General features: G+C 36.4%; 1 protein-coding gene across 1 annotated transcript; it reads left to right on the top strand.

The window, feature by feature from the left end:
• The first annotated feature begins 558 nt into the window (after positions 1-558).
• Positions 559-12,883, top strand: LOC126379681 (putative uncharacterized protein DDB_G0286901). Its single transcript, XM_050028499.1, has 17 exons — positions 559-594; positions 983-1,241; positions 2,001-2,068; positions 3,243-3,267; positions 3,435-3,458; positions 3,779-3,826; positions 5,186-5,230; positions 5,622-5,666; positions 6,180-6,200; positions 6,509-6,580; positions 6,755-6,931; positions 7,034-7,087; positions 7,580-7,633; positions 8,502-8,546; positions 9,206-9,226; positions 9,641-9,688; positions 10,362-12,883. Exons 1-17 carry the CDS (start codon positions 559-561, stop codon positions 12,674-12,676), a joined length of 3,357 nt encoding a protein of 1,118 aa, XP_049884456.1. The 3' UTR covers positions 12,677-12,883.
• The last annotated feature ends 2,067 nt before the right edge of the window (positions 12,884-14,950 follow it).

Raw genomic sequence — 14,950 nt, forward strand, 5'->3', positions numbered from 1 at the left:
GGCCCCAATTCCTGCGGACACCTCTTAATTTTATTTTAAGTTATACCCGCCATTATCTTATCCGCCGAAAAGGAAAGGGATTCCGAAAAATTCCACTTGATATCAACTCAGAATCATGTTCTGAATCATTCCTCAAAGTTTTCGTTACAACGTCACTAACACTTTAAAATACTATATTTATACGTCTACAACTGTCTACAATAGCTAATCAAGGCCATATTTTATTGACTAAAATTTGACAAATCTGTATTTTTCGTGTATTTAAAATTCTACTTTAATATAAACTTAATAAAGTCGATTCCCAGAAATTGTATTTAGCTACAAATGTATTTTGGTTAAGAATAAATTTTAAATAAGTACTTAGTTTGTTTCTTTGAAATGTCAATATAATAAATTAACCTTTAAATAACATTATACCATGAAGATTTTATGTGAAGTATATTTAAGACTTTTGTCTTTGTTTTCACTTGTGTAAATAACTGATTTTGTAAAAGCAAAAATAGGAAACGGTATAAAAGGAAGACATGTCGAAAAAAATAATAGTTGTAGGTGAGAAATATGGTTAGCTTCAAAATCACCGTTGCATTGTCCTTGGTAAGTACAGAGTTCATCCCTAGATCAGGAGGTCCCGGGTTCTACCCGGTGGGGCATATCACAAAAATCACTTTGAGATCTCTGGTTTGGTTAGGACATTACAGGCTGATCATCGAATGCACGTTCAGTCCCGGTTAGTTACTGGTGTATGCAGTCGTTACATGAGCCATGTCAGGGGCCTTTGGCGGCTCAATAGTAATCCTTACATCAAGGTTGATGAGGTTGGTAATCCACTTCAGAACCCACACGATAGAAGAAGAAGACCTGTTCCTGTTCTTCTTGGCCTTCCCCTTCCTCTCTTTCCTTCTATTTTCCCTTCTGGGATGTTTATAATAAATTCGCCGTGTCCTTTATGTTACATTTCGTATAATCGTCTTTTTTTTTTCAGTTGGCTGTTGCCTCAGCAGGTCCTCATGGGCTTTTAGGCGGCGCCCTTGGAGGGGGCGGTGGAGGGGGCGGCCTTGGCGGCCTTGCAGGCGGCGTCCTTGGCGGGGGCGGGGGTGGGGGCGGTCTTGGTGGCCTTGCAGGCGGCGTCCTTGGCGGGGGCGGCGGTGGGGGCGGTATCCTCGGGAGCGTGGGTCATGTCGCGGGCGACGTCCTACGAGCCAAGGGTGCCATCCTAGGCGGTGTCCTAGGAGGAGGCAAGGGTAATGGTATTTTTTTTTGTTTGCGGCTTCGGAACGCAAAAAATAACGGCGAAGGACGTGATATACTATCCTGATGACCCCATAGACATAGAGGCCAATCAGTTCGTGACAAACACTTCAGGACCTCGATATCGACCCCGCCTGTGTTATTCAGTGCTTATCGCTATCGACCCGCTAGGGTAGAAATATAATCTTCTCAGACGACGCCCTGAGCCGAGGTTCGCGCCCACTGGGCCTGTTGTCTTAATTTTTTTACCGGGTGAGAGCCCTCAACGCTCTCCATCCGGCCAAGTAGTGAATGCCCTTTGCGCAAATCTACAATAAATCATGTCCAAATTAAAGTGCTGGCACGCTTGTGTTGGGAGTGACCACGCAACTTTCGAGGGTTACAATTTTAAAAATAATTTGGATTTAAAAAAAATAATAGGAAAAGAAAAGTGCGACATTAAATTAAATTCGGATACATTATTAGCATTTACAAGTGTTGTCTTACATGTGAATTGTTAAAGTGTGTGAGGGTGAGTGTGTGTGAGAGGGTGAGTGTGTGTGAGAGGGTGAGTGTGTGTTTGAGAGCGTGTGTGTGAGAGTGGGTGTGTGTGTGAGAGGGTGTGTGTGTGAGAGGGTGTGTGTGAGAGAGGGTGTGTGTGTGAGAGGGTGTGTCTGTGAGAGGGTGAGTGTATGTTTGGTTCTAGTAAAGGCCGCAGAGAGCAGTTGGACATGCGCCCCGAGAGACTAATGAATGTATTTTGGACTTTACAGGCGGTGGTTTCCTCGGCGGGCATAAAGGAGGCAAAACGGGCTGCGCTAGATACGTGAGCTACCGTAACGTAAGCATATTTAGAGATATAAAAGTTTTATTTTTAGGAGATGTGTAATATTTCCGGTTAGAGGTCAAAAGGAACGTAGCATTAGTTTTATATGTATATAAGACTAGCTTTTGCCCGCGACTTCGTCCGCGTGGCGTGTTATAAAAAAGAGATCTTTGTGTGCATGGGAGTGCATATCAAATTTCAAGCATCTAACTTATGCAGTTTAGACTTTTTCATACATATGTTTTTTCCCGCTAACTCCCGTTCCCGTGGGAATTTTATATCCCGTTGCAACTAAGCTTTAACTTTACTAAGGTACCAGCATGCCAAATTTCAAGCGTCTAACTTGAGTGGTTTAGATTTTTCATACAAAAGGATTTTCCCGTGGGAATTCCGGGAATTCCTTTCTTAATGCACCTCTACGGTACCTAAGCTACGTCCCTTCCAAATTTCAAGTGCCTACGTTTAGCCGTTTAGGCTGTGCGTTGATATGTCAGTCAGTCAGTTTGTCCTTTTATATACTTATTTAGATATTCAGGGGGTACATCCACAACCCTGATATACTTAAATGTCTAAGGTTGATTGTGCCCAATATTGAACATTCGGCTAGGCGTCTTCCTACAATGTTCGCAGTAGGTATTGGTCGTACCAACCTCGGGAAGCACTCACCTATTGCCCGGGCTATTCGCGCGATTAACGAAATAGCTCATGAAAACTCGGACACAGATTTATATACGTGTTCGTTGGCGAAATTCACTAATATCAGTCTAAAGTATTTTAGTAAATAGTTTGCATGCATTGTCGATTTGGTTTATCTGTAATAACTATGTATATGTGAAATAAATAAATAAATAAATGTTCTTAGAAAAGGTTTAGCACGATCTTCTGTGAACCGGCGTGCGTGTGTGAAACGATTGATGAATGTGGACGAAGCAAGAGAAGTGTGTCAGGATCGAAGCAAATGGAATTCCATAGTCTTTCCTTACCCCGGTGCGAAATAGGTGTGCGTTTATGTACGTATGTACGTTATTTTTACACAGCCTTTCCCCGATTCCTGCAGGTGTCCTAATTTTATTTTAAGTTATACCCGTCATTTTCTTATCCACCGAAAAGGAATGGGACGGATGATTGACAACTGATAGTGTCCAGGGTGTAGAATTGTTTCTTATTTATTTATTTATTTATTTTTCAGGGTGGCGGACTTTTGGCTTCGATTAGTAAGTAAAAAAATAATAAAATCATTAATTTTCAAATTCTCAGATATACATCCTATCTAACTTGCGTAACGTTAACTAATAAGACCTCACAAAAAACATCAGATTAATTAAGATAAAATACATAAACGTAAATAATTTAATAAATATTTTTTTACTTATTTTTACAGGATTCCTCGCCCAAGGAATTCTTGGTGAGTACTAGGTTTATTTAACAAAATACTTTAAATATCATAATTTATGTACATTATTTTTTCATTTTAATACAAAAACTTCGTTTTTTTGCTAATTGTAAAAGTTTTTAATTTGAGCGTGTTTCATGTTGTCCTGTAGCTTCTAAGTATTTTTCTTTTTTTCTTAGCTTTTATGGCTATAAAGTATATGAAGTATGGTCGGTACACTTTTTTTTAATAAATCATGTCCATATAATTTGCTCAAAAATAATTTGCACATTAAATTACACGAAACTGTGCTATTTACTGCACTATTTTATTTTTTATTTTTTTGTTTACAGGCGCTGCTGGAAACGCTAAGTCTCTGCTTCTAAACCTATCTAAGGGAGGTAAGAAAACAATTCGTGAAATTACAGATAAATCATTCCTAAATATTGATCAATTTTGCAGCAAACAATAATTATGCCTAAAAGGAATTGCTTCTTCAGCAATGTTGTGACTCTCTGTATCATTTATAGTCGGGTATTATGTTCATTGAGAGAGAGGAGAGAGGAGCTCGGTGGCGCAGCGGTTAACGCGCTCGGTCTGCGATTGTTGAAGTTAAGCAACTTTCCCAAAGGCCGGTCATAGGATGGGTGACCACAAAAAAAAACTAGAAAGTTTTCATCTCGAGCTCTTCCGTGCTTCGGAAGGCACGTTAAGCCGTTGGTCCCGGCTGCATTAGCAGTCGTTAATAACCATCAATCCGCACAGGGCCCGCGTGATGGTTTAAGGCCCGATCTCCCTATCCATCCATAGGAAAGGCCCGTGCCCCAGCAGTGGGGACGCTAATGGGCTGATGATGATGATTATGCTAATTTCTGCTGAAAAATCACAAGAAAATATTACATATTGGTGCATATTTGTACTAGCATCAGTCGTAACTCTCGAATTAGTTATTGATGCTTGTAGCACAGGAATTAATATTCCTATTTTAAGCATTAGTAGAACGTTAATTTCCCTGTAATCTAGCTGTACAACATAGTGTTAAGTTTATTATACCCCTTTTGTATGTACAATAAATGAATGAATAAAAAAAAGAAAAAAGAATCCTGTAGACACCATGTACTTAATTGTATTTTAAGTTATAAGCTGTAATTTTCATATGCGCCGAAAAGGAAAGGGACTATTCGAGTATTTCGGTTCATTTCTACTGAAACATCACAAGAAACTATTACTTATTAGTGCTAATTCCTGTAGACACCATATACTTAATTTTATTTTAAGTTATACCTGTCATTTTCTTATCCGCCGAAAAGGAAAGGCACGGATGATTGACGGCTGTTAATTTTAATTTTAAATAATCCGGGTGAATCAAATAGGTATCTTGCTGGTATACAATCCGATGGAAAGGCCGATGTAAAATATTTAGAGGGTTGTTTAAAATTTGTGTGTTCCATAAATTTTATGTCTGTCTCAACGGCTTTTGTCCGGTGGTTGAGCGTTGGGCTCACGATCCAGAGGGCCCGGGTTCGAATCCCGGTAGGGACATATCACAAAAATCACTTTGTCATCCCTAGTTTGGTTAGGACATTACAGGCTAATCACCTGATTGTCTGAAAGTAAGATGATCCCTGTCCTGGTTACTACTTACTGATGTAAGTGAGCGATCGTTACATGAGCCAAGTCAGGGGCCTTTGGCGGCTCAATAATAACTCTGACGCATGATAGAAGAAGGAGACTTAATTGTCAATTGTTTTTTCTTACAGATCTCTCAGGATCCATCAATGATACTCTTAACGTGATTGTTGTCAGTAAGTAATATTATAGACAATTGTAATTTAAGTAGCATAAATATAAAATTCTCTTTGGGTGAGAGCTTTCAGCGCTCCCCATTTGTTCGACCCAATAGTTATTTGATGTCATTGTCAAAATTTATATACTACTCTATGTTTTTAACTCGGGTACATACTTATTCCAAAATACAATGTAATGGAGGACGTGCTTCGGAGGGCACGTTAAGCTGTTGGCCCCGGCTATTAGCCGTAAAAACACGCCCACCAACCCGCAGTGGAGCACCGTGGTAGAGTATGCTCTATACTATACCCCTCCGGTTGATTGAGGGGCCTTCGCAGTTTGTCGCATAAAAATAAGGAAGGGAAGAATGCACATATACATTAAGTATACCTATTATTTTCTTTTCAGTATCCAAGGCCGCTGCTGGTATCATCAACGCTCTGATCTCAGGAGGTAAAGTGATTTTCAAAGCATTATGTCAAAATAATTTTAGGTTCCCCGGTGAGAGTCCTCAGCGCTCACCATTTTGTCCGGGTGAGAGCCCTAAGCGCTCCCGATTGCGATAAATCTACAAAAAACCACGTCATAAAAAACTTTTAGTTACTTAATCGTTAATCGTGTCTGTAATTTTGTATGTATATCATGCATCTATATGCATTGTTTTATAATAAAAACTTATAAATATGCTTAAAAAAATATAAAAAAAAATAAAAAAAATAATTAAGTACTTACCTCTATGAAAAATTTGCTAATTTTTTAGTATTTACCTCTAAAAATGTATCATCATCATCAGCCGTACGACGCCCACTGTTGGGCATAGGCCTCCCCCAAGGATCTCCACGACGATCGGTCCTGCGCTGCCCGCATCCAGCGACTTCCCGCGACCTTCACCAGATCGTCGGTCCACCTTGTATTTTGCTAAAAATGTATATTATGTTTTTTTTAATCTCACCACTTTTTTTGCAGCCGGAGATTTAATTGGAAACAGTAAGTTTTTTATAGCCTATATTATTTACAAAAAACAAGATGGTTACTAATATAAGTCGCTATATTTTTGTAAATTTTAATAAGTACATCAAAGTTTTTTATTTATTTAAGTATACTTGTGAACTTTAATCATTTATTTTTAATATAGATAAGTATTTTATAATTTCTTTTTCATATTTTTTTTACTTAACATATAAATAAATGGTTTATAAATAAATAATATATTATATTTATTTATTTTATATTTGATGATGAATAAATGATGATTTTTTTTGATTTGATTTTGATAAAAAAAACTATTTTTTCAGTTTGCTTGGTCATTTCCAAACTCCTGTACTGCAGAAGGCAATCTCCGATATACCTCGGCCATCTATCTGGAGGTAAGATATTGGATTTAAAATTATATTCCTCACTCTTCTTCTATCGTGTGGGTTGTGAGGTGAATTACCAACCCCATCAACCCCATAACGTACGTAATAGGTAGATAACTAACTTCGAACATCAAAATCATGTTATGTTCATATTCACATAAGCATGTTTAATCTATTTTTCAGGCCCGCCTTCAGTCTGCTTAAGTACTTTCGGCAAACAATACGGTCTGAAACCATACAAGGGATCTCTGGACAATGTTGATGACCTCATCGACTTCTACGGAGTCAGGGACGCCGTATCTCAGCTCAATGTTTTCATCAACAAATATAGTAACGGCAAGGGACTAGATAGTGTGGATGGTAAGATATTATTTATTTATAAAGGTACATTTTTATTTCTTGACAACACTATTTTTTAAGAAATATATTTTTTTACAAATATAAAATCTTTTTCTTTTTCAGTGAGCATTAGGGTTGTCCTGCAAGCTTGGTTGAAGGTGGCCTCCATCCTTGACAGTAAGTAGTTTATTGATTAAGTTAGTACTTACACTCTCAGGGGTGTGATTCTCTGAGGGTAGCGAGAAATGTGCGTATGTCTGTGTGAGCTGCACACACATACACACATTTTTGCTAACAAAATATATACCTGTGTATACTAATATTGTTGCTGTGGCGTCTACTAATAAGAAAACAAAAAATATACGCGTATTTTTTAGTAGGATTTGTTGCTGTGGCATTTTCTTATAATAATTATTTTAAATAAGTTTATTATAATTATTATCATTATTTTTTTAATTATGTTTCTTCTTCTTACAATATATTTTTTTTATAATTATTATTTTTTATTACTAAATACAATGTTAATAAAATATATGATTTTACTCTAAGATTATAATTAATTTTACTTGCTTTGATTAAAATAATAGTTTACATTTTTTATTAATATTTACGTTTGTAGAAGTATACCTCCCGCTATTTTTTTATCTATTTTTCTTTTTTTCTTAACAGACAGCGACAAGAACAAGTGGAGTAAGGATACCGTTCTCGAAATCATGAACCAAAGTAAGGGCAATTATTATTATCATTTCATTTTTTGGATAACTTAGAGCATTAAACATAAACATAATATGTTTAAACCCATTTGCCTTTTAACCCTCGATATCAAATTCAAATTCTATTTTTGAAATTCAAATTCAAAAATATCTTTATTCAGTAAGTAACATATTCATATTCAGGAGCTCGGTGGCGCAGCGGTAAACGCGCTCGGTCTGCGATTGTTGAAGTTAAGCAACTTTCGCAAAGGCCGGTCATAGGATGGGTGACCACAAAAAAAAGTTTTCATCTCGAGCTCCTCCGTGCTTCGGAAGGCACGTTAAGCCGTTGGTCCCGGCTGCATTAGCAGTCGTTAATAACCATCAATCCGCACTTGGCCCGCGTGATGGTTTAAGACCCGATCTCCCTATCCATCTATAGGGAAGGCCCGTGGCCCAGCAGTGGGGACGTTAATGGGCTGATGATGATGAGTAGGTAACACATAGTTGTTTACACTTTGAATCGTCAATTTTTACATAACGAACGTCTCATCCGCCTAAAACTGCTGCAGCTTCTGACAACCTGTATATTACCTTACATTATATCATATCATCACGCCTGAAGCCCCTATGGGGTAGGCTGAGGAGTATATTCAATACAGCCACTCCTCGCCAGCTGTGTTTACAGCATTAGTAGGTGATCATCCTTGTTAATTTTATACATTGTTTTAGGTTTAAGCGGTTATTATCATAATGAAAACACATAATAACGGGTTCTTACCGCGTTTAAATGGGGATATGAGACTCCCGATATTTCGACACTGTTTCATGTGCCATGATCACGGGATGACTGATGAGATTGGATTGGATTTCTTGCTAACTTTCTTCTTTTTTTTCAGTCATCACCACAATTGGTGGAATTGGAAACAACTACAAACGTGGACGTAAGTACTTCATCATGGCGTGAAATAAAAAAAAAAATATTACATATATAACATGCTAAATGTAAAAAAAAATCACTGTACGTGAAATTTAGGACTACTCAACAGTGTATTATATATATTATTTTGTGTATACAACTGCCTATATACGTCCCACTGCTGGGCACAGGCCTCCCCTCAATCAACCAGAGGGGGTATGGAGCAAACTCCACCACGCTGCTCCACTGCGGGTTGGTAGAGGAGTTTTTACGGCTAATAGCCAGGAACAACGGCTTAACATGTCCTCCGAAGATAAAGATAAAGATAATTTATTTGCTTAAACATGAGTAAAACACGAGTGAAGCACGGAATCATCTTACTTTTTCGGTCAATCAGGTGATTTAAGCCTGAAAAGTCCTTACCAAACAAAGGACTGTCTCACAAAGTGATTTCGACAATGTCCCCATCGGGAATCGAACCCGGACCTCCAGATCGTGAGCCTAACGCTCTAACCACTAGACCACGGAGGCTGTTAAATAGGATGTTCAAATTTTAATAATGTAATATCTTAAATATAAAGATTGTATCTATCAATTCAATCTTCCTTACGATTCGTTAAATACGAAAACACCTGTTTGCCAAAATTGTTGTAAGAATAAACTAATCAATTATTTATTTTTCAGTGGGATCAGAAGTTGTTGATGGTAAGAACACATTTTTATATCAAATTAAATTATCTATTGCACCCTGACCTGAAGATCGCGCGCAACTGAGCATCCTCAGGCCTGTTCTCTTAAATTTTGTACCGGGTGAGAGCCCTTAGCGCTCCCCATTTGTCCGGCCAAGTAGTTAATGCCATCTGCGGCAAATCTACAAATAAGTCACGTCAAAAAAAATCTATGTATCACATGATGGAATTGGTCCGATAATCTATTCTTTGCTTATACCGAACCGAACAAGTTTAATGCCATCGGCGATAAATCTTATCAATAAGTCACGTCTGATAATTAAAGATGAGATGCCTATCGCTGAAAATACAACAATAAGTAATTTTATTTATTATTAATAAATTAATATCTATTGCGAAATTGCGATTTACACTCATGTTTTCCTTTCAGATTTGCTTCGCCTTGTGTCCATTTCCTTCGGAAAATACGGTTACAAAAGTAAGTATTACGTATTAGGTTGTTATTAGTACCTATTAGGTTGCAAAATATCCCTCAGCGCTCCCCATAGTCACGTCAAAAAAACCTTGCGAAATACTTACGCTTCCTTCTCTATTTAGAAATTTGTAACATTCGTAAATACCAAAAAGCCATTCAAGAAAAAAAAATACCAAGATTTCTTAAACGCCGCGAAGATCTCCCTGTAAAATACCCTACCCTATTGAGTCATGGAAAAACATTAAATTTAGTTGTTGTTGTTTAAATTCGCCTTATATAAGGCAGGCAAAGATCTGAGGACCATACAGCCTTGACTTTAGTAATTTAATATTCGAAAATCACGATCAAAATAGGCCTAAGCCTTGTCTTCAGTTTTCAATCTCTCTCATTTAATATATATAGACAGGTCCTACATTCTTCTAGCCCATATCATGTGACATCCATCAAAATTAAAAGAAGAAAAAGTGACAAAATCTTTATTTAAAAAAAAAGTTATGTTGGTTTTATGATTACACTAGCGCCACTAACATAACGGTGGATAATGTTACTATAATATGTTTTGAATGCAACGTTTTGTTGTTGTTGAATATCTCTTATGATTTCTTGTGTGCGAAAAAGCACTTGTATTTATTGCCAATTAGAAATGTTTAATTTACAATCTGCATTTTCCTTCTAGACGTCATTCAATACGGACCAATCATCAAAAAGAAGATCAGCGTATGCAGACCCCTCCCATGGAATGGTGCTTTGGACATCAATAATGACGCAACCATCGACACTGACTCTAACAACACTGGAAACACCAACACCGACAACAACAACACTAACGACAATACCGACGTAAACAACCAGCACAACAAGAACCAGGACAACAACAACCAGAACAACAACAACCAGGACAACAACAACAAGAACCAGGACAATAACAACGACCAGGACAATAACAACGACCAGGACAATAACAACAACCAGGACAACAACCAATACAACAACAACAACCACAACAATAAGAACCAGGAGAACAACAACAAGAACAACAACAACCAGGACAATAACAACGACCAGGACACCAACAACCAGGACAACAACAACCAGGACAACAACAACCAGGACAACAACAACCAGGACAACAACAACCAAAATAACAAGAACCAGGACAACAAGAACAAGAACCAGGGTAACAACAACCAGGACAACAACAGCAAGGACAACAACAACCAGAACAAAAACAACCGGAACAACAAGAATCAGAACAACAAGAACCAGGACAATGACAACCAGGACAACAACAACCAGAACAAAAACAACCGGAACAACAAGAACCAGAACAACAAGAACCAGGACAATAACAACCAGGATAACACCGATCGCGACGACAACAACCAGACCAGGAACGAACAGAAAAACAAGAACAAAGTAAACAATAATGAACAGAATAACAACCAGAATAATGACCAGGATAACATCGATAGTGACGACAACAATGACAACAACAACCAGGACCGCAACAACCAGGACAACAACGAACGTGACAACAACGATTCTAACAATGATAACAACAGCAAGAAGGGACCTAAGAATAAGGGACCTACAAACGATGACAATGACAACGGCTCTAACGTTGATAATAACAAGAAGGGACCTAAGAATAAGGGACCTAGAAAAGATGACAATAACAACGGTTCTAATAATGATAACAGTAATGATGACAATAACTATGGTTCAAAAAACAACAACAAGAAGAATAAGGAACATAGAAACAATGACAATAAGAACGGTTCTAATAATGATAACAACAATGACGACAAAAACGATTCTGACAATGATGATAACAACAATGGATCGAAAAACAACAACAAAACGGGACCTAAGAATAAGGGACCTAGAAACGATGATAATAAGAACGGTTCTAATAACAATGATGACAAAAACAATGGTTCAAAAAACAACAACAACAAGAATAAGGGACCTAAACACAATCACAATAAGAACGGTTCTAATAATGATAACAACAATGACGACAAAAACGATTCTAACAATGATGATAACAACAATGGATCGCAAAACAACAATAAGACGGGATCTAAGAATAAGGGACCTAGAAACGATGATAATAAGAACGGTTCTAATAATGATAACAACAACGGTTCTAATAATGATAACAACAATGACGACAAAAACAATTCTAACAATGATGATAACAACAATGGATCGAAAAACAACAACAAGACGGAATCTAAGAATAAGGGAGCTAGAAACAATGATAATAAGAACGATTCCAACGATGATAACAATAACGGTTCTAACTATGATAATAACAACAATTCTAACAATCATGACAACAATAATGGATCGAAAAACAACAACAAGACTGGACCTAAGAATAAGGGACCTAGAAACGATGATGATAAGAACGGTTCTAACCATGATAATAACAACAATTCTAACGATGATGACAACAACAATGGATCAAAAACCAACAACAAGACGGGATCTAAGAATAAGGGACCTAGAAACGATGATAATGATGATTCTAACAGCGATGGAGCTAATGATGACCAAGGGGAATCAGGCGACAGCTACTACTACAAAGAAAATAATAATGAAAATAACTCCAAGGTAAATTCAGGGAAAAAATCCCAAGAAACGGGATCCACTGTCTACTCCAACAACGGAAAGGGAGGCAAATATTACCTGAATAAGAACGAAAACTCAAAATCAAAATATAATTCTGAGATCAACAACTCAAAGACTAGCGGAACCGAAATCAAGAAAACACCTAAAAGTACATATTATTCAAATTCCGAAGAAGAAAATTCTGATAGCAAAAAATCGAGCTCTGATTCTAACAACAAGAACACTTATGAAGTAAGCGACTCTGGTAATGGCAAACGCACTGTGTTTTCATCATCTTCTTCAAACAACTCTAATTCTAACGAGAGTTCATCAAACAGTTCTAAAAAGAACACTGTTATAAAACACAGCTACTAAAAATATTATAAAACTGCAAATATTCAGAAACCCAGTCGATAAAACAGTACTCTCAAAAATAGGTAAAACAGTGTTTTTATTGTCGAGCATAAAGCACAACCACTTTACTTATACATTTAAAATGTGTGATTCTCGTTATGTACAAAAATGATCTGATCAAAATGATACTAAACTTTATTATAAATAAAGAAAGTGATTGCATTTAAATATTGTTTTGTCTTTTGGGGATCCCAAAACGGAATCCTGAGGCCTCATCATGTAACTAACATAACATAAACTCACTCCCAATATTTTTAGAAAACATAAAATATTGACCCTTACATGTATTTATATAATATATTAGAATGTAGTAAATTATTAAATAAACACCCCGAACTATATTCGTTTATGGAGAACGATAGTAAAAGAAATAACCGGAATGAAAACAAAATAATAAAACCTTTTACCAAGATGAAGTTGGTAGCGACAAGCCCCCGTCATATGGTGATCAAAATATATAATCATCTACCGAAATACATAAAAAATATAAAAAATCCTTCTTTATTTATTAAAAAATTAAAACAATTCCTAGAAAATAAGTGTTATTATACGATTTCAGAATTTTTTAATGATAAAGAAAATATGTAAAGTTCCTATAATTGATTAATTTTAGAGAAAAAGATATATTATAGATAAGAAGTACTAACTAATATACTAACACTAAGTATATAAATAATTTACTAACATAGAAAAGAACACTAATATCATTTATTTTTTATTGTATCTAGTAGCCTCTCTACACTTTAAATTGCTGTGCCCTTGCAGGGTGTCACTTGTACTTTATTAATTATGTAAGTAACACCTTTTATAATAACCTGTGGCTTTGCAATAAATAAATAGCGTAGTAGTAGTAGAGATACAGTATCCATCGCATGATGGAACTAAGTATCCACACTTCATCGAGCTTTCTGTTAGACCAACGTGATAGATGGTGAGCCGTATCGCCGTCTATGATGGTCGAGCCAACTGTGTCAGTGAAAACTGAAAAAATCCAATTTAATGGCAGAATATAAAAGTAATTGTTGCTTAATATTTAGATCATATTATGTATAATATAGAATCATGTTGCAACCCATATTGGTTTTGTTGTTTTGATCAGAATAAAAGTGAGTGGAAAATGTAATTGTGCCTAGAAATATTAAAAAGGTCATCATTTATACCCAAAAACAAAGATAAAAGATGCATTTGTCTGTTGTATATGCAATTAGAAGGTTCAACGAAGGAAAATCGATGGCTTGTTTTTAAGAAACGTACCGTGGGAAGGCCCTTATTAAAATTTCATTAAGTATTTATCTTGAATCTAGTAGACGATCACACACACACACACACCAATTAAACTTAGTTTAAAACTTAAACATGCATACATATAATTAATGTTAAGACATCCGGGAAGTACATCTGGAGCACTGGTGATCCCGAAACACAGGCTCTGGCTTATCTCGGGCGCCAGTCTCCACTCGTACATACCCTTCAATTGTGCATTATTTTGTGAAACCCATCTATGTACATTGTGGAGAACAAATAAAAAGATCTTTATTATTATTATATCCAAGACGTCCAAGGCGTGGTCTAGGGTCTAGACTAAGCTAAAAACAAATATTTAGTGATTGTATTTTATTTTTTATTCAAATCAAACCCTCTTCTTCTTCTTATTCAGTTTTCTAAAGGTTCCATCGTAGAGCCTCTGCATAAATACCCGTTTTTCTTTATCATAATCCACAATTTTACTATAAGCTGTATTGTATTTGGCTATTTGTTTGTAGTTGAGAAGATTCCTTATAGACATCGGGCTTATGCCATTGTTTCCGTCTTCGAATTGATCTATTTGGTCGACAACATTCACCACAGGATCTCTAACTGAATATCTTAGCACAGCAACACTTAAATGTACGAATAGTAACAGTAGCAATAAAGTCGCCATTTTGTTTTGTTTCCGTCAGCAAAATGGCGCCGTTAGTAAAAGTATAACTTCCAGACACTTCCAGTGCGGAATATAAAATAAATCTTGAAATATTAGTAAGTACATACATATTATTTATTGATATTACTTTACGTGTCAATTTTATTTTATTGCCAAAATGTTATCGGTAAAGGCAAATTGCTGATGGAACAGCGTTGTATGTTCAATACCCCATCCGGTTGATTGAGGGAAGGTCTGTGCCCAGCAGTGAGACGTGTATAGGCTGTTTATGTAGGTTGTAGATATAGACGTATATTTAATTTATTTATTTATTT

This window comes from Pectinophora gossypiella, chromosome 29, assembly GCF_024362695.1.
Source record: "Pectinophora gossypiella chromosome 29, ilPecGoss1.1, whole genome shotgun sequence".
In the NCBI taxonomy this organism is placed as follows: domain Eukaryota; kingdom Metazoa; phylum Arthropoda; class Insecta; order Lepidoptera; family Gelechiidae; genus Pectinophora; species Pectinophora gossypiella.

What these genes read in the sequence shown, in the direction of transcription:
- LOC126379681 (XM_050028499.1), top strand. Translation starts at nt 559, where the DNA reads ATGGTTAGCTTCAAAATCACCGTTGCATTGTCCTTG. An exon ending in CGGAGATTTAATTGGAAACA is followed by an intron (nt 6,201 to 6,508) that starts GTAAGTTTTTTA and finishes CTATTTTTTCAG; the next exon opens with TTTGCTTGGTCATTTCCAAA. An exon ending in GGTGGCCTCCATCCTTGACA is followed by an intron (nt 7,088 to 7,579) that starts GTAAGTAGTTTA and finishes TTTTCTTAACAG; the next exon opens with ACAGCGACAAGAACAAGTGG.